The sequence below is a fragment of the Cebus imitator genome, unplaced genomic scaffold (assembly GCF_001604975.1).
Source record: "Cebus imitator isolate Cc_AM_T3 unplaced genomic scaffold, Cebus_imitator-1.0 Scaffold2, whole genome shotgun sequence".
Classification (NCBI taxonomy): domain Eukaryota; kingdom Metazoa; phylum Chordata; class Mammalia; order Primates; family Cebidae; genus Cebus; species Cebus imitator.
In genome coordinates, this window is record NW_016107317.1 from 9531089 (window position 1) to 9556536 (window position 25448).

The following is a 25448-nucleotide window of genomic DNA, read 5'->3' on the forward strand; positions in this document are numbered from 1 at the left end:
AAAAAAAAAAAAAAAAAAAAAAAAAAAAAAAAAAAAAATTAGTTAGGTGTGGTGGCCCGCACTTGTAACCCCAGCCACTTGGGAGGCTGAGTGAGACTGTCTAAAAAAAAGAAAAAAAAAGAAAAGAAGAAAACTCTGAATAGTCTTCATATAATACACTTTCTTTACCTCTGTGTATCTTCCACGGCATTTGGAGGATGAAACCTAACCGCTTTCACTTTCTTAAACTCATTTTTTTTGTCATCTGTAACAGTATACTCTAGGTTTTCCTCCCAGCTGTCTAGGACTACTGCCTACTTTTTCCTTCCTTGGCATCTCTTCCTCCGTTTAGTATTCTCCAGGCTTACTCCATCCACCAGTTGTCGCAATGGTGAAACATGACCATATCCTTGATTCTAGCTTCCACCTTTATGCTGGTGACACCTGAATTTATCTATAGTTCTATATAGCTACCTACTGAATTATCTCCTCACCCCATTAGCACTCAAATTCAGCATATCCCAAACAAATAATTTGACTCTCCATTTGCCCTCCAACTTTGACACCTCTTTTCCTTTTAACGTTGTATTTCTTGACTCAAAATGCCGTCAGTAGTCTTACCAGGCTCCCAAGCCAGAAATCTAGGCCACTGTTTGAATTTTTCTCTGTTCTCAAACACCTCAGTCATCAAGTTCTTTTTATTTTACTATCTTGATATTTTCATATAACTTTCTGAATATAGGTTATACGTCATGGCCTGCCATTTCAAGGCTGTCCCATGTCCATCTCTTCAATCTTCTCTTCCTTCATTCTCCCTTATAGTCCCTCACTCTGCCCACCCACTCCTCTCTGTTAGTCACTTGGCAGGCCCCTTTGAAACCCAGCTAAAGTTCCAACACCTCTGGGGATGCCTTCCTTGATTCTACCACCCTACCATCTGACTGTTGCCTCTCCTTTGTGGTCAGTTCTGTAGCGTCTGTACGTACCTCACACAGGGTTCTCAGCCAGGGGTTATTTTACCTCTCAGGGAACATTTGGCAGTGTCTGGGAATTTCTTCCTTGTCACAAGCCATGAGGGGAAGAGATAATCCTGGCACCTAGTTGGTAGAGGACAGAGATGTTGGCAATCATCCTACAATGCGCAGGACAGCACTCTTAATTTTTTTGGCTCAAAATGTCAGTAGTCCCAAGGTTGAGAAACCCTGCCCAACATATTTATTTTGTTACTAGTACTTTATATATTTTTTTCTTCTCCACTAGACAGGGGACCTTGTCTTGTTTTTGCATCCCTAAATCTTGATTTAGGGTCTTTCACATAGTAGAAGTTAAATGTTGGAAGGAAAAGAAATAAAGGAGGTAATCACTCAACTCCAGAGATAAGCAGCCTGTGTGCTACCATAGGGTACTTGATAATTTCAGTGATTTGTCTCCATATTCCCATTCTTTATTGTTGCCTTTCAAGGGTGCTCAAACTTGTCTATTTTTCATTTGTTTATTCAGCAGCTGATTTATTTTTAAAATATTATATTGATTTTTCTTTATTTAGCATCACTTGGCTCTCTTCTGTCCATGTTTCTTGGCCACTTATGAAAGGGTAAAAAAAATAGTTAGCTTTCAGAAAAATAAACTAAATAGGCTTATTCTTATCAGAGGTTGGTTGTTCAAAACTCTGCAGGCCATAATGACTTCAGCAAATAAAGCAGTTGAATTACAACTACAAGTGAAACAAAATGCAGAAGAATTACAAGACTTTATGAGGGATTTGGAAAACTGGGAAAAAGACATTAAACAAAAGGATATGGAACTAAGAAGACAGAATGGTGTTCCTGAAGAGGTAAATTAAGAATTCCTAATTAAACATCCACCGAAATGAGTTTTTTAAAAATAAGACATAACTTCTTAAAATATTTTGTGAAAATACTGAAATTGAAGTGGTTTGCTTCACTCTCAATGTTTTTAGAAATTCTGCTTTTCAGAAAGTCTTTGTAATAATTAAATATGTTACCATACTTTAAGGCTTAGTGAATAGTTACCAAAAGGATGACCATGTGATAATACTTAGAGGTAAATGACTAGCATCATAAAATATATAGAGGTGTGTGTGTATAAAAATAATATGTGTAGTTATATATTTAGTGATATGTTAACCTACCATATTGGCATAAAAATGCAGTTAGTACCTAGGTTCAACCGAAAGTTTTTCTTAAGACAGTGCATTTAAGTGTGGCTGGATTTTCATACTGTACATAATATGGAGGCAGTTTAGTTTGCCTTTGCATTACTGCTAGTTTATCGTACTAAGGATGAAGATAGGTTGTTTTCGAAGTTTGAATTTATGATTGCAAATTAAAGGTATAATTAGAATTTCTAGGTAACACTTTTTTCTTGTGATTGAACAGTGTTCAACATTCATCAAAGTATGAATTAAACTTTTCAAGCATAATTATTATGAGTGAAGATGGTAAAACACTTTAAAATTAAATTGCAAAATTCTTACAAGAAAATATAGTGAGAATTTTAAACATATCTAGTTATACAAAGAGTAATAGAGCAGAATACTCACAACTTTGTGTTTTTTTTTCCTGCCTTAGAATTTACCTCCTATTCGAAATGGCAATTTTAGGAAAAAGAAGAAAGGCAAAGCTAAAGAGTCTTCCAAAAAAACCAAAGAGGAAAACACAAAAAATAGAATAAAATCTTATGATTATGAGGCATGGGCAAAACTTGATGTGGTAAGTTAATCTAGTCATTTGCTTCTTAATATTTGAGTAAAATTTTCTGGGAGTTAGCTGATAGTCGTGGGCTAATTGAAAAATAATGTAGAGTTATGGCCTGTGTCTTTCTCTTAGACACTATTTATGTGGAATAAACATTTAATTACATAGCTCTTTGGTTAATGAGATAATTTTTTTTTTTTTTCTGCAATCTTCTTTCAGGGAGTGGTAGCTAAAACAGCCAGAATTTTGTTCTTTTTTCTTTCTTTTTGCAAACATTATTTATTTATTTATTATTTATTTATCCAGTGTACTCTTCATGCAGTTTCCTCTGGTGGTTACATCTTTCTTAGCTGTAGTACATAGTATCAAAACTAGGAAATTGACATTAGTACAGTGTGTGTATGGTTCTATGTTATTTTATCCCATGTGTAGGTTTGGATAACCCAGCTACAATTAAAGTACAGATATATGGCACCACCACAAAGATTCCCTTTGTGCCATTCCTTTATAGTCATACTGTTCCCCTCTTCCCCTTCTCCTCTAACCCCTAAACAGCCATAATTCTAAGATACTTCCAGAACAGAATGTACAGATCAGAAGTCTGTTGCAGACTGAAGGACCTGTAGAATTCTGCTAAAAGAGAATGCCTTTGTGTCTAGTCTTGGGACTGGGGCTGTGTGACAATAAACGTAGGCCTGTCTTGATCCCAGGGAGTTGGGCTTCTTCACGCTTCTAGACTGGGATAGCAGATGTGTGTCCTCCCATCTCCCACATGTGATACACAACATACTTGGAGAATCACCACCAGTGCTCTGCCTTAGAAACCTCTACCAATGTTTTAAGCAGCCACTGTCATGTCAGCCTGTGAAAGAGAACCTGTTGGCCAGCCTTATTCTGCACTCTGATCTACTTTGAGGATTGATTTGGTTAGGGGTATGTGTGTTGGGAGATGTGATAACCAAATTTGGAATATATATTCCTTTTTAGTTTTTAAAAAATGTTTATTATGTAATAATTGATTCATACCAAAGAATATGTGGAGATATGTGTTCCAAAGCATAGTAATACAATGAATACTTGAGCCTACCTACCATCTAACTTAAAGAGAATTTTTCCAGTACCATTGAAGCTTACTGGTATGTTCCTTTCTGATCGCATGTTCTTTTCTCCCCTCTACTCCAGAAGTAACCACTGTCTAATTTCTTTGTTTATTATGTTCTTTGTATTTTTCTGTTTAACATTTTTACTGAGCTATAATGTGCATAACCTACAAAAACCTTAAGTGTGCATCTTCCTGAATTTTTACTCAAGCGTACACCTGTGAAGCCACTGTTTGGATCAAGATATAGAACATTCTGGAAGGCTGAGGCGCGAGAATAACTTGAACCCGGGTGGCGGAGGTTACAGTGAGTGGAGATCACACCATTGCACTCCAGCCTGGGAGACAGAGGGAGACTCTTGAAAAAAAAAAAACAACAAAAACATTTCCAGCCTCACAGAGGCCTTCCTTTCAGTAGATAACTTCTCAAAAGTAGCCACTCTTCTGACCTCTCATACTGTAGGTCAGTTTGGAATTTCACATAAATGTATTATGCAGTATGCATTCGTTAAGTTTGGCTTCTTTTGCTATCATTATCTGAGATCCATATTGTGAGTAGCAGCAGTTCTTTTTCATTGCTGACCAGAATTCCATTGTGTGGCTATCTCAATTTGTGTGTCCATTCTCTTATTGATAAACCTTTGTGGTGTTGGCAGTTTGGGGCTATGATGAATAAACCTGCTGTGAACATTCTTATACTTGTCTTTTGATGGACATAAGCACCCTAGAGGGGATTTGCTGGGTCATAGTTTATAAATACATTTAGTTTTAGAAAATACTGCCAAACATTTTTCCAAATTATTTGTGTGGTATTTTTCTTTTTTTTTTTGAGATGGAGTTTCGCTCTTGTTACCCAGGCTGGAGTGCAATGGTGCGATCTTGACTCACCACAACTTCCACCTCCTGTGTTCAAGCAGTTCTCCTGCCTCAGCCTCCCAAGTAGCTGGGACTACAGGCGTGCGCCACCATGCCCAGCTAATTTTTGTATTTTTAGTAGAGATGGGGTTTCACCATGTTGACCAGGACGGTCTCGATCTCTTGACCTCGTGATCCACCTCGGCCTCCCAAAGTGTTGGGATTATAGGCGTGAGCCACCGTGCCCGACCTGTGTGGTATTTTTCTTAATAAAACTGAGGCTAATTAAGAGAGAACTGGGACTTTTGTTTAGTTTGCCATCTGCTTCAGAATTGTCCCAGTATAAGAGAAGTAAAATTTTGGGTCTTGAATTTATCACTGTTGGAAATGCTACTTTCTGAAAATAGAATTTATTCCCAAGTGTCATGTAGCCTGTCTTCATTTTTTTGTGTGACTTTTTGTTATACAGCCTGTTCCTTTTCATCAGTTGTTGTCTTCTTATAATGCCCTTTCCTGAAAGGCATCATCTCAGATGATTTCTTACAGAGATGTTTTCTACCCAGATATTGATTGAGCTCCTGCTGTGTGTAAACAATGCCATAATGATTATACTGCGTAGCTTGCAATTGTCGTTTTAGTGTCTCTATACAAGATATAGTTGTTTAGTTTCTATTTCATTCTAGTTCAGATCTGAGCAGCTGCCTTAGTGCCTTGCTGCTATTAGTTTTCTATACATGTCAGCATAGCAGGGTTGGATAATCCTGACTACAGTGTTGGTAGGCTGGTGGTATTTCTAGAATCTTCATACTAAAACACATAGCTAAATTTCAGTCCATGTTTCAATGTTCATTTAATGAAACTGAATAATTTTTTTTGTTTTTATAAGCAATTTTTTTAACGTAAATAACTTTAAAATAGTTTTTGAATGCAAAAAGGATTTTGTTTATGTAATGATTAAAGTTTGAGTTTAAATGTGCTTTAATGAACTCTAATGCTGGTCGCGGTGGCTCATGCCTGTAATCCTAGCACTTTGGGAGACTCAGGTGGGCAGATTGCTTGGGCTCAGTATCCAGACTAGCCTGGGCAACATGGCAAAAGCCCTTCTCTACAAAAAATAAAAAAATATACTCGGAGGCTGAGGCAGGAGAATTGCTTGAACCTGGGAGGCAGTGAGCCAAGATTGCGACACTGCACTCCAGCCTGGCACCTGGTGACGAAGCGAGACTCTGTCTCTAAATAAATAAATAAATAAATAAAATTAACTGGGCATGTGGTGCGTGCCTATAGTCCCAGCTACTTGGGAGACCGAGGTGGGAGGATGGCTTGAGCCTGGGAGATGGAGGTTGCAGTGAGCTAAGATCACACTACTGCACTCCAGCCTAGGCAGCAAAGCCAGATGCTGTCTCAAAAATAAAATTAAATAAAATTAAATAAAAATAAAATCTTACTAAAAATCATTGTTTTATCACATGAAAAATGAGAGAAAAATTCTGGTGAGGGGTCTATGAAATTATTTATTACCACGAAAGTAGTGTGCATCAAAAGAGATTGAGAATCGTGGGACTAGCATATTGTATTTTTCCTTTGGTAGAGGCAGCTATATTTTGGAATATACTGAGAGATGGTGTAACATAACGATTGAGAACTCTTGGAGGAAGTAGACTTGGCCACTTACTAGTTGAGTGACCTTGAATGAGTTAACTAACTTCTGCATTTCAGTTCCCTCAAGAGAAAAATTGAAGGAAAATCAAGTGAGGGTAGTTATACTTCCTCGTAGGTTATTGTGAAGTTTAGGAGCTAATGTGCTCTATTTTTTTTTTTTTTTTTTTGGTTTTTAAATAGCAGTTTTTGTTTCAAAATAGGGAAGAATAATGTTTTTTAAAGAAAACTTTGTCTGCTACTGGGGTGCTAATTATATTAGTTTAGGGCTATTTGCAAACTTCCTGTAAGCCGTAATACCTAACTGCTAATAGTTTGTGATTTAGGGGTGATTGGTATAGTCTATTGACTTAGCTTTATGAGTTTAAAGTTAGATTCTTGGTTTGGACCTTGGTTTTCTGAACAAAGGCATCTTTTTCTCTGGATATAATCTGAACAGAGATTTGGGTTGCTTTGTAAGCCTGTAGGTCCTTAGATTGTAATAATTTGTAAGCCTGTAGGTCTTTAGATTGTAACAATTTACATTCTTTTGAGTGTATTTTTTTTAGTATGTCTTTTTTTCCCCCAATGGTCATATAATTATGAACACTCTTTTTCTTCTTTTGATTTTAGGACAGTATCCTTGATGAGCTTGACAAAGATGATAGTACCCATGATTCTCTGTCTCAAGAATCAGAGTCGGAAGAAGATGGGATTCATGTAGATTCTCAAAAGGCTCTTGTTTTAAAAGAAAAGGTATTAATTAGTGAGGTTTTGTTTTTTTCACGTAAGCAGGAGCTGTGGAAAATCATATGGATCCTAAAGTTTCTTGAACATACTTTAGTAGGTGTTTAAACTTTGTGGTTGTTGGCTGCATCCCTCTCTGGAGGCAGTGGAACATAGTGGTTAGGAGTACATGCTTTCGAGCCAGATTACCTGGGTTCAAATCTCTTTTTAAACTTCTGAATTTCATTTCCTCATCTGTAAAATGACATTAATATTACCAACTTCAACAGGTTCTTGTGCGTAGTAAATGAACTATTTTATGTAAATGCTTGGACTGTATTTGGAGTTGTCCAGTGTTTTTAGTAGTAGATTGAAGTAACTTGAAATTAGTGTGTGATTCTTGGCATAAGTATTATATTCCACTCCTGCATATCAAAGGCCATCTTTGGCTACTTTTTGGAATGTTCAGTATCTCCCTGAGGGATGGTTCATTGTTATAAAACCAGCTATATTACTTTCACAAAGATGGAACTCTTTTCAGATTAAACTCTTGATGCTTTTTTTTTGGTTACATTTCTGTAGGTTGGTATTGTCAATAAGGAGTATAATGCTAGGTATTTTACTCATTTTTCTGATTGGGCTCTTGGATTGTGCCCATACAATGATCATATACAGTTGACCCTTGAACAGTGTGGGGTCAATGCCTCATGCAGTAAAAAAATCTGCATATAATTCTTGACTCCCCCAAAACTTAACTACTAATAGCTTACTGTTGACTGGAAGCAGTATGGATAACACAAATAATTGATTAGCACAAATTTTATGTGTTATATGTATTATTTACTGTATTCTTACAAAAAAGTAAGCTAGAAAAAAGAAAATGTTATTAAGAACATTTTAAGGAAGAGAATGTGTATTTATATAAACATATTTTACTAAGTAGAAGGGGATCATAGAAGTCTTCATCCTTGTCATCTTCACATTAAGTAGGCTGAGGAGGAGGAAGAGGAAGAATTGGTCTTCCTCTTTCAGGGGTGGCAGAGGCAGAAAAGGTGGAGAAGTTGGAAAGGGAGGCAGGCACACTTGGTGTAGACTTATTGAAAAAATCCACATTTAAGTGGACCCGTGCTCTTCATACCTGGGTTACTCAAGGGTCAACTGTAGTGAATTTAACATTTGTAAAAAATATCATCTTATTTGATTTGCTGTTCTTCAGGGCAATAAATACTTCAAACAAGGAAAATATGATGAAGCAATTGACTGCTACACAAAAGGCATGGATGCTGATCCATATAATCCCGTGTTGCCAACAAATAGAGCGTCAGCGTATTTTAGATTGAAAAAGTAAGGACTTTCTGTGATGTGTGTGAATGTAAATGTCTTATATATATATTGAGACTAATTTTAAAAAACGTTTGTAATAAAGTGTGAAGGACAGATTGAAAATGTATTGCATTTCTTTTCAGCTGTAAATTTTTATAGCCCACTCCTTTTTATTGAGTTACTTTGTTTAAGTCATTTTAAACATCTGGTGCTAAAAACTGTGTTTCCATAGCTCACTTTACTGAGGTGTTCCTCTAAAAATTCAGTAGTAGTGTTCTTGTCTAATTCACAAAGCTAAAAAAGTTTGTTGGATGTTTTTAGAAATTAATATCCTTCATTATTTTGAAAAACCATTTATCCACTTTTTAATCTAGAGAACATTTATGATAGTAAACTTAAAATATGTTTCAACATTTGTCTTCAAGTCATACTGACTTTTAAAATAAATACTTAATGTGGAAGAATATAAAAGGTACTGTCTTATCATATGCAGGTAACCAGCCTATCATAGGGGTTTTTTGAAAAGGTAAATAACATCAAGGAAGACATTCTTACTGTTTTAATTATTTGGAAATACAAATTTTATTGTTATCTGAGTTTTTACTATTTAAATAGCATATTTTTATGTCTTTGAAACTCATTAATATTCTAAAAAATTAGGGAATCTTTACATTTTATAATATTTGATATCTGCAGTATTTGTATCTCATACATAAGTTATAGAGAATAATTTAAAATAAGCCTATATTAGGGCCCCTCTCAACTTAAAAACCAGAACATTACCATTATTTTTGAAATTACCTTGATGCTCCCTTCTGTATCCTGTTCCTTGCCTCCCTCCCAGTTAACCACTATCTTGAATTACATATTTATCATTCTCTTGATTTAAAAAAAGTTTATTATATATGTATATGTCCCTAAATAATATATTGCATAACCTTGCTTATTTTTGTGCTTTAAACATATGTAGTTGTCTGTGGCTCACCGATTTCTCTGAATATTATATTTTTATGATTCATTCTGGTTTTGATGTGTATAGCTCTAGAGCTCTCATTGTAACTGTTATATAAGATAATTTCTTTTTAGAAATATTCCATTATTTTTTTATTTTTTATTTTTTGGAGACAGTCTTACTGTCTCACCAGGCTAGAGTGCAGTAGCGCAGTCTCGGCTCACTGCAACCTCTGCCTCCCAGGTTCAAGTGATTCTCCTGCTTCAGCCTCCCAAGTAACTGGGTCTACAGGCGCTCACCACCACACTCAGTTTTTGTATTTTTAGTAGAGACAGGGTTTCACTATGTTGGCCAGGATGGTCTCCATCTCTTGACCTTGTGATCCACCCGCCTCAACCTCCCAAAGTGCTGAGATTACAGAGGTGAACCACTGAGCCCGGCCATTATCTATCTATTCTTGTGTTGCTCGATTGTTGGTTGGTTCCCATCTTCCTTTCTTTTTCTTCTCTCTCTCCCTCCCACTCTTTTTTCCCTCCTTCTGTCCCTCTTTCTACTGCCCACTTTCTATCCTTTCCTTCCTTATTTCAGTGATGCTAGGAACATTTTTGTACATGTTTCTTGGTGTTGAGTCATAAAATATATAGATGTTCGGCTTCACAGAATGATGATAAAGGTAGTTTGTTGTTACACAGTTGTTACAAAGGTAGATGGATGAATTACATTCACATTTGCAGTGTATAATAATGCGTATTTCCTATCCTTACCAACACTGATATAATTGGGCTTCTTAATTGTTTTCAATCTAGTAGGTGTAAAATGGCAACGATGAAGAGTTCTTTATCCTGGATACTAATCCTTTGGTCTTTTTCATAATAACTATCTTCTCTCAATTTGTAGCTTATCTTTTTTCTTTCTTTATGGAATTTTAATTAATGTAAATATTTACTTTTAACATATTTCAGTTTATTTTTTAAAAAGATTAGAACTTTATAAAATGATTTATTAAAAAAAATAGTTTGCTGCTTGAGTTCATAATAGTCTCCTCTGATTTCTTCTAAACATTTTTAAGATTTAATTTTCACATTTAGGCCTTTTCACATATGCCAAAGGTTTTTCCAGCTCTTATTTTTGGAATAGCCCTACTTTCCCCCATGGATCTGCCATGCTATGCATGTTGTCATATGTCATGTTTGCCTAGATCACTTTCTCATCTTTTGTTCTTTACACTGGTCTCTTGCCTGTCCTTATATCCATTCCACAATCCATCCAAGCATTATAACTGTAAGTCTTGATATTTGATATAGGGCATATTCTCCTATATTTTATTATTCAGCAATGTCTTGGGTATTTGTGGACTTACTCATCAGTATAAATTTTAGAATCATCTTCCCAAATTCCTTAAAACATCCTGTTGGGATTTTGATTAGAATTGCATCCTGTTGGGATTTTGATTAGAATTGCATTATAGGCTGGGCGCAGTGGCTCAAGCCTGTAATCCCAGCACTTTGGGAGGCCGAGGCGGGTGGATCACGAGGTCAAGAGATCGAGACCATCCTGGTCAACATGGTGAAACCCCGTCTCTACTAAAAATACAAAAAATTAGCTGGGCATGGTGGTGCGTGCCTGTGATCCCAGCTACTCAGGAGGCTGAGGCAGGAGAATTGCCTGAACCCAGGAGGCGGAGGTTGCGGTGAGCCGAGATCGCGCCATTGCACTCCAGCCTGGGTAACATGAGTGAAACTCCGTCTCAAAAAAAAAAAAAAAAAAGAATTGCATTATATTTATAAATCAGCCTGGAGAGAATCATATTGTTACATTTTTGTGCTTTGTTATAGATGAATGTGAAATATTTCCACTTACATTATCATTAATGTCTTTGAAAATAGTCTTACAATTTTTTTGCATCTGTGTCTTGTACATCTTTGTTAGTTTTGTTTGTTTTTTGTTGGTCCATCATAGTCACCTTACTAAACTTTTATATTTTAATATTTCTAGCAGTGTCTTTAGATTATTTTGAGTTTTCTTTTTAGACCATCATATCATCTGAGAATAATATCAGGTTTTTTCCTTTGTTTCTAGTCCTTGTATTTCTTTCTTACAGAAATACATTGGTGGAGACCTCTATGTAATACCAAGAAAAAGCAGTGATAATGGGCATTCTTGTTTCTTGCATTAAAGGGAATGCTACTAATGTTCCACCATTAGGAATTATAGGCATACCTTGTTTTATTGTTTGTCGCTTTATTGCATCCACAGATACTGTTTTTACAAAATGAAGGTTTGTGGCAACCCTGTATCAGGCAAGTCAAGCAACTCTGTTGGTGCCATTTTTCCAACAGCATGTGTTTACTTTGTATCTCTGTATCACATTTTAGTAATTGTTACAGTATTTCAGACTTTTTTTTGTTATTCTATCTGTTATGGTGATCTCTGATCAGGGATCTTTGACATTTCTATTGTAATTGTTTTGGGGAGCCATCAAGCATGCCTATATATTATGGCAAGCTTAATGAATAAATGTGCCTTCAGTCTGCTTCACTGACCAACTGCCCCCCCATCTCTGTCCCTCTCCTTGGGCCTCTCTATTCCCTGAGATACAACAGTGTTGAAATTAGGCCAGTTAATAACCTACAGTGAGGACAGGCACGGTGGCTCATATCTGTAATCCCAGCACTTTGGGATGTCGAGATGGGTGGTTCACTTGGGGCCAGGAGTTTGAGACCAGCCTGGCCAACATGGTGAAATCCTGTCTCTACTAAAAATACAAAGAATTAGCCAAGCGTGGTGGTGCATGCCTATAATCTCAGATACTCTGGAGGCTGAGGCATGAGAATTGCCTGAGCCCAGGAGGCAGAGGTTGCAGTGAGCCGAGATCATGCCACTGCACTCCAGCCTGGTGACAGAGTGAAACTCCATCTCAAAACAAACAAACAAAAAATGCCTACAGTGGCATTTAAGTGTTCAAGTGAAAGGCTCGCAGATCTCGCACTTTAAATCAGAGGCTAGAAATGATTAAACTTGGTGAGGAAGGCATGTGGAAAGCCAAGACTGACTGAAAGTTAGGCTTCTTGTGCCAGTTAGCCAAGTTGTGAATACAAAGGAAAAGTTCTTGAAGGAAATTAAAAGGGCAACTCCATTGAACACAAGTAATTAAAAAGTGAAAGAAGCCTAATGTTAGGGAGAAAGTTTTATTGGTCTATATAGATTAAACCAGCCATAACATTCTCTTGAGCCAAAGTCTAATCTAGCACATGGCCCTAACATTCTTCAATTTAGTGAAGGTTGAGAGAGGTGAGAAAGCTGCTGAAAAAAAGTTGAAAGCTAGCAAGAGTTGGTTCATGAGGTTTAAGGAAAGAAGCTGTCTCCGTAACATAAAAGTGGAAGGTGAAGCAGCAAGTGCTGATGGAGAACCTGTAGAAAGTTATTCAGAAGATGTAGCTAAGGTAATTGATGAAGTTGACTATGTTAAACAACACATTTTCAGTGTTGACTAAACAGCTTTCTGTTAGAAGACAGTGCCATCTAGGACTTTCACAACTAGAGAGAAATCAATGCCTGGCTTCAAAGGACAGTCTGATTCTCTTGTTAGGGGCTAATGTAGCTGGTGGCTTTAAGTTGAAGACTGTGCTCATTTACCATTCCAAAAGTCCTAGGGCCCTTAGGAATTATGCTAAATCTACTCTGCCTGTGCTCTCTATATAAAAATAACAAAGTCTGGACGACAGTACCTCTATTATCAACTGGTTTACTGAATATTTTAGGCCTACTGTTGAGATTTACTGCTTGGGAAAAAGATTTATTTCAAAATAGTATGGCTTATTGACAGTGTACCTACTCACCCAAGATACCTGCTGGAGATGTACAAGGAAATGAATGTTGTTTTCATGCTTCCTAACACAACATCCATCTGCAGCCCATGATCAAAGAGTCATTTCAACTTTCAAGTCTCGTTATTTAAGAAATAGGTTTCAGCAGTTTAGTGGTCCCTCGGATCTATCTCTTGCTTCAACAGTGTTTGGATGGAACAAATTCCCCCACCCCCCAAAAAAAATTAAAAATAAAAATAAAAATAGAAAGAAATACATTTCATAGGCTATAGCTGTCATAGATCGTGATTCCTCTAGTGGATCTGGACAAAGTAGATTGAAACCTGGAAAGGGTTAACTAATTTTAGATGCCCTTAAGAACATCTGTAATTCATGGGAGGAGGTCAAAATATCAGTGTTAACAGGAGTTTGGAAGAAATTGACTTCTACTCTTATGGATGACTGAGGGATTCAAGATTTTAGTGGAGGAAGATGTGACTGAATTGCTGCAATCTTGTGTTCAAACTTGAATGGATGATCAGTTGCTTCCTATGGATGAGCAAGGAAAGTGGTTTCTTGAGATAGAATCTACTGGTGAAGGTGCTGTGAACATTTTTGAAATGACAACAGAAGATTTAGAACATTATACAGACTTACTTGAAAAAGCAGTGGCAGAGTTTGAGAGAATTGACTCCAATATTGAAAGAAGTTCTATTATGAGTAAAATGCTATCAAACAGCATCACATGGTACGACCACCACCCTGATCAATCAGCAGCCATCAACATCAAGGCAAGATACTTCACCAGCAAAAACATAAATATTCACTGAAGGCTCAGATAATCATTAGCATTTTTTTAACAATAAAGTATTTTTAAATTAAGGTATATACATTTTTATTTATCCATAAAGCTTTTGCACACTTACTAGATTACAGTATAATGTAAATATAACTTTTGTATGCACTGGAAAACCAGAAAATTTGTATGACTAGCTTTATTGTGACATTTACTTTGTTGAGGTGGTCTAAAATCAAATCCACAATATTGTTGAGGAATGCCAGTATTGCTTTTATTATGCTTAATTAAAAGGAAGTGGGAAACATGCCTTCAGTGGGCAAGTAAATTCACTTTGCAAGGATTTCAGAAACAAAACTTTGAAGTTTTGATTTAGTAAATTAGTTTTATTAACTTCATTTATTTTAATGTTTTAAAATTGCAGATTTGCTGTTGCTGAGTCTGATTGTAATTTAGCAATTGCCTTGAATAGAAGTTATACAAAAGCTTATTCCAGACGAGGTGCTGCCCGATTTGCTTTGCAAAAATTAGAAGAGGCCAAAAAAGGTATTTCTAGTAATTATCTAAAAAATTATTTAACAGTGTAATCTAACAGATGCTATATAGAGATTACTAAGTAATCACAGTTACTACCTTCAGAGAGCTTTCTATATTTGAACAAAGCTCATTTTTGCAACTGAGATGATATCTTGATGTTTTGAGAAAGAATGCATTATTTGCTACCAATCAGAATTTGGTTCAAATTCTCATGTTACTAAGTACTAGCTATGTGACCAGTATCTTCTCTGATTTTTCAGTTTCTCATCTGTAAAATAGGCATCAAAATGTCTTGTTGGCTTTAGTGAGGCAAGAGGTAGTGTGTTTAAAGCTCCTAACACATTTTTGTTTATTTATGAATTCTAAGCCTTCTGTTATTCCACGAAATAAGTTTGTATATTATAAATTAAAATCTGAATAAAGCTGATATTTAATTGGATTTTGCTGCCTCTTGGGGTTTTTTTTTTTTCTTGCTTCTCTGTCACCCAGGCTGCAGTGTGATGGCATGCTCTCAGCTCACTGCAACCTCTGCCTCCTGGGTTTAAGCAATTCTCCCCGCCTCCGGAAAGATGCCTGCCACCATGTCCAGCTAATTTTTATATTTTTAGTAGAGACACGGTTTCACCATGTTTGCCAGGCTGGTCTTGAACTCCTGACCTCAGATGATCTGCCTGCCTCGGCCTCCCAAAGTGCTGGGATTACAGGTGTGAGTCATGGCGCCTGGCCTGCTTCTTCGTTTTACGATGTACAACTTATGATAGCAGGTATTCTTACTAGGGCTAGTGGAAGATGGTTTGTCATAGGATTTTGTCTGCCTTGGGGGAGAAAAAGAAAGTTCAGTGGCTTGGCTGGGCACAGTGGCTTATGCCTGTACTACTGGCACTCTCAGTGGCCAAGGTGGGAGGATTGCTTGAAGTTAGGAGTTTGAGACTAGCCTGGCCAACATGGAGAAACCCTGTCTCTACTAAAAATAGAAAAAATAGCTGAGCTTGGTTGTGTGTGTCTGTAGTCCCAGCTACTCAGGAGGCTGAGGTGCAGAATCTCTGGAACCTGGGAGATGGAGGTTGCAGTGAGCCAAGATTGGGCCACTGTACTCAGCCTGGGTAACAGAGTGAGACTTTGTCTCAAAAAAAGAAAGTTCAGTGGCCTAATGATGGTATTTCTTTGTTTCTCCTTTATTTTGCTGTAGGACAGTTGCCTAATTGTCACAGGTAACAAAAGATTGTTTCATACAGGTTTTTAAATATTACCTATTTAAAAATATTTTTTATCTTCTTTTTTACTTAGATTATGAAAGAGTATTAGAACTGGAACCAAATAACTTTGAAGCAACAAATGAACTCAGGAAAATCAATCAGGTAAACTATAGTTATTTAAGTTAAGTGCATTACTTATGACCTTTATTTGAAGAAGTAAAGCTTTTTGCATAGATTTTATATGATTTCTTTATATTGAGATTTTCTAATTTTAATTCTTTGTAGAGTTTTGCTAAATGAATTTGCAAGCTAAAGGTAGTGTAATGGTATTTAAAGATCCTTGATTGTTCTAAAAGTTGCCTGAGATGTTTAGAACTACTGCTGCTTAACTCTTTCCCAGATGACAGAATTATTATTTTTTATCTCACTGATTTTCTTCCTTTTTGGCTTATGCACTGATTGAAACATTGAGAGAAAAATGACAATGATTGGGGGAAGTGTGCTTTTAAATATTGCCATTACTATTGCACGTAAGATCTGCTGGTAAATATGTCAACTTGATTATAGTTGTGAACTGTATTACGTATTTTTAAAATTTCGTCTTACATCAAAAAGTGAATGTGAGTATTGAATTTGAGAAATTTGATGATGTAGCTGTAATGAACTGTTATGTTTGAAAACAGCGCCTAAAACAGTGTCTGGCCTGTATAGAAATTCAATAAATATTTGTTGAATAAATGAGCAATTACTTTTAATGGATGCTACTTATTTATCTATTTGAACATATAATGTATTTGTTTTGCTGGGTGTTGATTTATTTCTTGTATATTAGTTAAATTTCTTGCTTCTCTAGTATGAAAGTTTTGCTTGAGTAGGAATTGGAAATTAAATACACTAAAGCCTCTGGGACCTAAATAATTTCAACTTTTATTTTAGGTTCAAAGGGTACATGTGCAGGCTTTTTACATGGGCATATTTTATGATACTGAGGTTTGGAGTATGAATGATTCCGTCACCTAGGTAGTGAGCATAGTACCCAATAGGTAGTTTTTCATTCCCTCCCCACCCCCAGTGTCTCTCTCCCTAACAGGTAGTCTGTAGTGTCTTGTTTCCATTTATGTCCATGTGTACCCAATGTTTACCTCCCACTTATAAGTCAGAACATACAGTCTTCGGTGTTTGATACTAATTTTAATTGAAATGAGAAGCACATTAAATTTATTATATACTTACGTTACTTTTTACTTTAATAAGTAGGAAGGTTTTGAATTAGAGTAGAAAATGTTATTTTGATTATGTAAAATATTACAGAAATTGTAATATATTTGAGGTATTTATGTTTTAAGGTCAAATATATGTGCATCTTGCATTACTTGTTTTATTTTAGCTGACTGCTATGTCTCCTAGGCTTTAGCATCCAAAGAAAACTCACATCCAAAGGAAGCTGCAACAGTGATTAAGTCAACAGAGAGCGAGCGAAAGCAAATTGAAGCACAATGGAATAAGCAGCAGGCCATTTCAGAGAAAGATCTGGTAATCCGAAGCTATTCCAACATATAATGTATATGTTTTGCTGAGTGTTGATTTATTTATTGTATATTAGTTAAATTTCTTGCTTCTCTAATATGAAAGTTTTGCTTGAGTAGGAATTGGAAATTAAATACACTAAAGCCTCTGGGACTTACTAATTCAAAATTTGAGTAATTGATGACTTTATACATAAATTAAAAAAAAATAATTATAGAAACACTTAAGTTTGGGAAACTACTTTTGAGTGTTTTATTATACAATTACATATACATAGCTATAAATTTAACAGAAGTTAATTACAGTCCATTCTCATCCATACTATTTTCATTAATTCACACTGGACTGTTTCTGATTGAAATTCCTCTACTAATCATGAGTTGAGGAGGTTTAACTTATTTATAGCCTTTCCTGGACCCACAGAGGATTCCTAATAAATATTTATGAAATGATTATTGATTGTGATAATTGACTCTGGTTATAAATAAATGTTATAGTGAAATCAGGTATACAAATTCCAATATTGTTGAATTTATCTTATATTGAAGAGTGGGCTTTATAATTCTGGTACTGTGTTCTTTCACAAAAGTTATTTGAGTTATGAAATTCTTTTGTATAGCTTCTAATGTAGCTAAAGACAGTATAATATTTGGACCTTTGTTAAAATAGGTTTTTAAATTTAAGCTTTGTGTAATATTTTATTAATGGAATAACAGTGAATGCTGCAAAGTAATATAGTAGTATACATGTTTTTCTCTTTTAGTACTGAAAAGAGAATAATGCCATTAAAAAAGAACTCAAACCAACAGATTCTAAAACGTGTCTCATGGGCTAGATTTTTAACAATTAATATTCTTTCTTGAAATACTGTTGAACGTCCTCACAGTTTTTCATAAGATTTGAATTCATTTAATTTTTGGCATTTTTAAAATTCTTCTTCATATTTCGCTACAAAATAACAGGGGAATGGATTTTTCAAAGAGGGGAAATATGAAAGAGCAATTGAATGCTATACTCGAGGGATAGCAGCAGATGGTGCTAATGCCCTTCTTCCAGCTAACAGAGCTATGGCCTATCTGAAGATTCAGAAGTAAGTATTGGTTACATTTTAGTGCTTTTCAGGATAAAATTTACCATAAATTGGGTGTTTGTTATTTGCATGTGATTGCAAATAAGCAGCAGGTTAAATTTTTACTGTAATTCTGAATAGTGGTGAGCATAAGCAATATTTTGAGATACCAGTAACAGTTGTAATGTGACATGGAAATATCTCATTCTTTTTTTTGAGACAGAGTCCTGCTCTGTCACCTGGGCTAGAGTGCAGTGGTTCGATTTTGGCTCACTGCAACCCCCACCTTCCAGGTTCAAGTGATTCTCCTGCCTCAGCCTCCCGAGTAGCTAGGATTACAGGCGTGCGCCATGACCACTGGCTAATTTTTGTATTTTCACTAGAGACAGTGGCTAGGCTGGTCTTTAATTCCTGACCTCAGGTGATCCACCTGTCTCTGCCTCCCAAACTGCTGGGATTAGAGGTGTGAACCACCGCGCCTGACCAAAATATCTGATTTTTATTGGTGGCAGAGTGATAGGTACTGTTGTCTGCGTTTGTATTTGTAAGAGAGCTAAATTTTATTTAAAGGTCAGGGACAATAATAATACAGTTTTTTTCCTAACCAAGTTTTCACATCCCCCAGAGGATCTCAGGTTAGGATCTCCTGTCATAGAAGTAAATTTTGATTATGTATTTAACCTTACTTAAAGTAATAGATACCACTAGAGATAGATTCTTTTGTTGACTATTCAGAGTAAAGGTCATTGTATCTGTTGCTAGCTTATGAAGATATTGATTTTTGCTATTGGTGTGACTAATGCTAAGAGTAATACCTTCTTATAGGTGTGAGATTATATTTACATTTATAAGATCTCTAATTTATCGTATTAGTTTTATTGCTTTAGTGTATAATCACATTAGTGGAATATACTATACCAAGTTAGCAGAGCATATTTTAAATTAAAAGAACTGTATGACTCTTGTATCTTTTCTAGTGTGGGAACTTCAGATTTTTAGATTAATTGTTGAGTGTTATTCAGCTGTACAATAGAACATGCAATTAAATATGCAATTAAAATGGTTTCCTAAACATTTATCTTCTAAATTTTCTTTGAATTTGGATGTTTGGAAATTTTTTGATTTACTTATTCAGCAAACATTTATTGCACTAAAATGTATCAGGTGTTCTGTTAGGCACTGTGGAAGGTATTAAGTGTACAGATATTAAATGTGTGGTTGTTTTTGTTGAAGTTTGCAGGAAGTGACAGAAAAGGAGACCAATATTTGTGAAAATACACTAAGAAAATGTGATGAAGGATACATGCCATGGGTGTTCAGGGTGGGAAGAATACTGGGATAGATGGAGTCCAGGCAGGGGAATTCATGGGAAAGCTTCTTGAGATAGTTCAAACCAAACTGAAATCTAACAGAGTAGTATGAGTTAGTGAGGTGAAAAACAGATCTAGGGTTCTAGTGCAGGTGCAGAGACATGGGAGTAGGAAGATTCATGGTACCTCCTGGAAAGGGTAAGTGGTCCATATTATGGCTGTTATTGCAGGGGACAGTGGCAGAGAGAAGGCCAGATAGTCAGGCAAGTCCCTGACTTTGCCCTCCAAAGGAGTTTGACTTTATCCTGAAAAGTGTGGGGGCCATGCAGGTATCTTGAATGATATAATCAGGCAAGTAGAAAATACATTGATAAGGGCATGAACACAGATGTGTTCTTTATCTCTTGCTGAAAAGTGAGTTAAAGAAATCAGAGATGTTTAAGTTAATTCTAAATTCTGATTTTGTTCATAAGAGATCTTGTTTTGAGGGGAAGATGACATCCATTTAAGCCTTGGGGAGAATGCAATTACAGGAACTTTTTTTTTTTTTTTTAATATTTTCATGAAACTTTTCAAACTTATACAAAAGTAGTATAATAAGCCCCATGTATCCATCTAGTTTTAACAAGCCATATTTTCTTTGGTCATATTTGTTTCAGCTTTTTCCTCCTGAATTATTGTAAATCGTAAACATTGACATTTTATCACTAAAGAAAGGATATTTTATACATATTATCCTAACTAATAATAATTCATTAATGTCATATTAATATATGGGAATGTCTCAGGTTTTTCTGTTGTTGGGTTTCTTTTTTGTTTTGAGCTCTTCTTAAGCAGCAGAACGAGTAAGTCTGTAAGGCTGAATTGATTGCTGGTTGCATGGCTGAGTGGAATTTATGCAAAGTATTAGATGATGTGCTATCACATACATAGCAAATTCTGATTTTTTTGTTTTTCTATGAGTATGGGAGATATACTGTGGGTAAATGTTCATAAAGTTTTATTAGAAAACTAATGCCAGTTAAAATTCTAATGTAGTACCTGTGCATATTGAGGCTTGGAGAGGAGGTAGGCTGCTAGCAGTGGTATTCTTTTGTCTGCCCTTAGTCATACTTTTGCATTATTATTCCATTCCTCCAGCAGACTCTCCTAACTTTCCCTTAATCTGGTACCTTCCACCTCCTCACCAAATTATTCCAAGATTTGGTGAGAATAAAAAAATTTATGAAATAGTTCTCCACTTCAAACACAGATTAAGGAGTTAGTGATTGAAATTATATACAAATTTTTAAAATTAGAAACTTAGTTTATATGAAAATTTTCCATAACCTGCCTTTTTTCCAGTCAGTAATTTTATCATGTTCAATAGATATGAAGAAGCTGAAAAAGACTGCACACAAGCCATTTTATTAGATGGCTCATATTCTAAAGCTTTTGCCAGAAGAGGAACTGCAAGAACATTTCTGGGAAAGCTAAATGAGGCAAAACAAGGTAAGACTTTATAATAGCTGGCACTCAGTCATCCTGATGAGATGCCCAAGTTATAGAAGTAGAGATTCATGTAGCTTACCCATGGTTCAAAGATACCGAACTTAGGGAATTATGTTTTCTTTCCACAGTTTAGATCATGAATAGATTTGGAGGCATGCAGCTTCTACAGTGTACCTGATTATCTTTTTGTTTAGTAGCATACAGTACATTCTGGCTAATTGCCAGTCAACATTAATGAAAAATTTTAATTATAGATGAGAGTGGAAAAAGTGATAAAAAGACAAGAATAAAAAGAAAAGGAAGGGAATCAGTGTTGCTGAGCAAAAGGGACTCAGTGCCTGATGTGCTAGAAGCCAATACTGTAAGCAAAAGGGACACAGTGCCTGTGTCCCTTTTTTTTTGAGAAATCAGATTTTTGAGAAAAGGCTTTATGTTGAAAGTTGACTCCCAAAGAGACAGGAAACAAGCTCAAATCTGTCTCCTTGTCTTAGCTTTAAGGCAGTAATTTTATTAGAAAAGGTGTAGGTGGGTGGATACTAGAATTAGGTGATTAGTGGAAGGAAAGGGGAAAGTTCATGGGCATGTGTAGCTATCTCTTCATGCTAACTCATGGATTGCATGTGCAAGTTCAGGGTAGTCAGTATGAAACTTGGTGGAAATTTAGGCTGTGAAATCAGCAAGCTTGTTTTGTGCAAACTCCACTTGGCCATTTTGGTTCCAATGATTTCAGCCAGTTTTTTTTTTTTTTTTTTTTTTTTTAAATCCCAATAAGCAGAGGAAGTTTCATTGTTTCAGCAAGTTGTATCTTTTCCTGTCTGTCATCCTGCAAACTCAAGAATTTCTGTTAGTGACTGATTTTTTTTTTTTTTTTAAACTCTGCACTGTGGTTTCATCAGCAGGTAGGGAATGGAGGATAATGGAGATCTGTAGTGATGCCATTTTAATTCTTGATACTAGTTTTTTTCCTAGATTTTTTATGGTCTTGTTTTTTAGATATTCATTTAATTAGTCTTTTCAAAGAACCAACTTGGTTCTCCTGTGTGTGTTTTCTATTTAATCTCCTTCTGCTTTTTATTTTATTCCTTCAACTTTCAGTTTAATTTGCTGTTTTTCTAGCTTCTGAGATCAGTACTTAGATAATTGATTTTCAGCCTCTGTTCTTTTCTGATATGTGCATTTAAAATCTGGTAGTTTCTCTATAAGCCTGTTAGCTATAGCCTGTGTTTTTTTTGTGTGTGTGATAAAAAAATACATGTAGCATTAAATTAATTGTTTTAACCATTTTTCAATATATAGCTCAGTGGCATTAAGTACATTTACATTGTTGTGCAGTCATCACCACTGTCCGTCTCCAGAACTTTGTCATCATCCCATTCTAAAACTCTATACACATTAAACAATACCTCACCTTTTCCTCTCCCCCAAGCCCTATTAATCTCCATTCTACTTTCTGTCTCTGAATTTGAGTATTCTAGATATCCTATGTAAGTGGAATCAAGCAGTATCTGTCCTTTTGCCTCTGGCTTATTTAACTTAGCATAATGTTTATGTTGGAGCATGTATCAGAATTTCATTCCTTTTTAAGGCTAATACTTTGTTGTATGTCATTCTCTTACTAACATTTTACATTTAGCGAGTTACTCTTGTCATTTGCTTACATGGTGAACTTTGCTAAGTTAGATGACCTCTAGGCCTTAGTTTTATCACCTTTAAAGTGGGGTTGTAGTGAGGGTTACGTGAAAATTCATATAAAACAACTACAATAGCATTCAGTAAATGTTCTTACTATAGCTCACGTGTTTCCTAGCAATCTGAGTAAAACATCTTGAGCTAAAAAACATCTTGAGTGATTACTTGCAGTGAGACCTCACTACCTTCTATCCTAATAAAAAAAGAAAAAAAATTTGATTACGAACTGAGTAGTATATCATGAATATACATGTGAATATGAAAACTCCACATTTTCACTACATTCTAATATTTTTTAAAAATTCACTTTAGATTTTGAAACTGTTTTACTTCTGGAACCTGGAAATAAGCAAGCAGTAACTGAACTCTCCAAAATTAAGAAGGTAATATGTTCTTTTCACCAAAACTTGGTCATATTTTCTGAAACATAAATCTATTTATTTGTTGTATGATAAATATTTTGGTAGTTATGATTATAAATTTATTTTCAAGGAATTAATTGAGAAAGGACACTGGGATGATGTCTTTCTTGATTCCACACAAAGACAAAATGTGGTAAAACCCATTGATAATCCACCACATTCTGGATCAACTGTAAGTAAAGCACTTTCATTTTCTCCTTACCATTTAAATATGTTGTATTAAGAGAATTGGAAACCAGCTGTTGTATTAATAAACTCTTAAAGGAAATGTTGAAATGTCTTCCTGGGGAGTTTTTTTTTTTTTTAAGAGTCTTTAAGAAATACTAGTAAAAATTAAAAACAAAAATAAAAAAAATTCTATCTAGGTCAAAGTAAAAAGAAAAAAAAGGAAAAAATACTTCCTAGCATTACTGACATAATAAGGGAAATTTAGCTGTGTTTAGATTTTTGGGGTAACTTTTTAAGTGACTATTTGAATTTAACACTATAAATATTTCTACCTATTTATCTTATATTAAAGGAATTTCAAGCAGTTTTACATCTTATAGAAATTAAATGTCTTTGTACTTTTATTACTATTCTGAAGTTGGGATAAACACATTTGCATCAAGTAAATTATGAAATATACAGAAAAGTACACAAGACAAATTATGATTTAGAGAACAATTACAAAGTGGACACCCATGAAACCACCGAGTCAGAAAATAGAAAGATATCACCCTCCAAAAACCTATGTGCCCCTTACTGATCAATATCCTCTTCCTGCCCTCTTAAACTGTTATGCATAGATGATCCTTTGCATAACAGTTTTCTTTATTAGAAATAACAATTTCATAAGGAAGTCAGAGCAGGTACTTTTATCCTTTTTTTTACAAAGACAGAAAAGGAAAGAAAGTTTGTTTTGCTACATTTGTATTAGTAGTTAGTAGCAAATAGATTTCTTAGTTTAATTCTTTTCCAGTGCATTTAATATGACTGTTTTTTGTTTTTGTTTGTTTTTTTTTGAGACAGAGTTTTGCACTTGTCCCCTAGGATGGAGTGCAATGGTGTGATCTCAGCTCACTGCAGCCTCCACCTTCTGGGTTCAAGTGGTTCTCCTACTTTTTAGCCTCTGGAGTAGCTGGGATTACAGGCATACCACCATGCCCGGCTAATTTTTGTATTTTTAGTAGAGACAGAGTTTACCATGTTGGCCAGACTGGTCTTGAACCCCTGACCTTAAGTGATCTTCCCACCTTGTGATCTTTGGGATTTTGGCCTCCTAAAGTGCTAGAAGTACAGGTGTGAGCCACTGTGCCTGGCCTATTATGACTGTATTCTTGATAATACTGGTTTTGTGTGTTGTGTGTTCCGGGAATAAATCTAGGTATTTTCACATATTATGGTCATTTTCATATATTCATTTACTATTCTTTTTAGTAAAAGTGATTAAATATTTAATTAAATGTAGTTTAAACTTCTATATCTTTGTAATACTTCTTTACAAAAATTAATTCACAAGTTTACAAAAGGCCTTTGTTAGATATCACTGTCCATGATTATAAAAACATTGCCATATGATGTGTGTAATATTCCATGACTAATATACCATAAGTAGCTTTTTACACATTTGTTGGGTCCTCCTTGTTAAAAATGAATTTATGTTAATAGTTGTGAAAATGCAACATGAATTTAAATCTCTTATGGCAGTATGACAAAACAAAACACCTCTAGGAAATGAGAAATCTCAGAGTAAACCATTCTGTAAATGATCCAAAACAAACTAAATTAGTATTCTAGTGGGAAGGGAAAAAAATTGCTGTTTATTTTTATAATGGATCTTCATGATAAAAATAATGTGGGCATTATTTTTAAAAAGTAGAGGATAGCAGTTTGGTATAATGCCTCTGAGACTGGATTTGAGCCCCACTTGATAAACTTAGCAATCTTGAACAAGTTAGTTAATCTCTGTGTTATCCTTACTTTTTCTCCTTAAGTTGATATAATAACTCACGGATTAGTTTATATCAAAGGAAATAATATGCATAAATGCTAAGGCAATTTCAGGTGAAACAAATTTTAATTTCCTTTGTAGTCACCTATTTGTGACAACACTTGGACACCAGGGAAAATGATTAGAGAAGGAAGGAAGACTACAAAAAGTATATATATAGAGAGAGTCCCAGGATTATTGCAATGAGAGGCTAGGCTGGGGTAGTCTGTGCTTGAAGGGCTGGCAGCTGGGAAGTATTTTTAGCAAACCTCTAGACAGTGTAGAAGAGCAGAGATGTAGGGGAACTTGGGCCTTGGGTTTCCCCACTAATTTTCTGCTAAAAT

The 25448-nt window shown here is 35.3% G+C and overlaps 1 protein-coding gene across 5 annotated transcripts in view; it reads left to right on the forward strand.

The window, feature by feature from the left end:
* The window catches only part of RPAP3 (RNA polymerase II associated protein 3), a 44540-nt gene that overhangs the window by 9528 nt on the left and 9564 nt on the right, over nucleotides 1-25448 (forward strand). For 4 of the 5 annotated variants that reach the window (XM_017529409.2, XM_037738670.1, XM_017529420.2 and 1 more), the window contains exons 2-12: nucleotides 1655-1813; nucleotides 2571-2711; nucleotides 6922-7044; nucleotides 8231-8358; nucleotides 14316-14437; nucleotides 15716-15786; nucleotides 17032-17157; nucleotides 18114-18241; nucleotides 20900-21021; nucleotides 23023-23093; nucleotides 23203-23304. In XM_017529409.2, the coding sequence (XP_017384898.1) occupies nucleotides 1661-1813; nucleotides 2571-2711; nucleotides 6922-7044; nucleotides 8231-8358; nucleotides 14316-14437; nucleotides 15716-15786; nucleotides 17032-17157; nucleotides 18114-18241; nucleotides 20900-21021; nucleotides 23023-23093; nucleotides 23203-23304 (1287 nt within the window). In that variant the 5' untranslated portion in view covers nucleotides 1655-1660. Of the gene's footprint in view, nucleotides 1-1631; nucleotides 1814-2570; nucleotides 2712-6921; nucleotides 7045-8230; nucleotides 8359-14315; nucleotides 14438-15715; nucleotides 15787-17031; nucleotides 17158-18113; nucleotides 18242-20899; nucleotides 21022-23022; nucleotides 23094-23202; nucleotides 23305-25448 lie in introns of those variants that run through there. The other variant, XM_017529411.2, reaches the window with a different exon arrangement.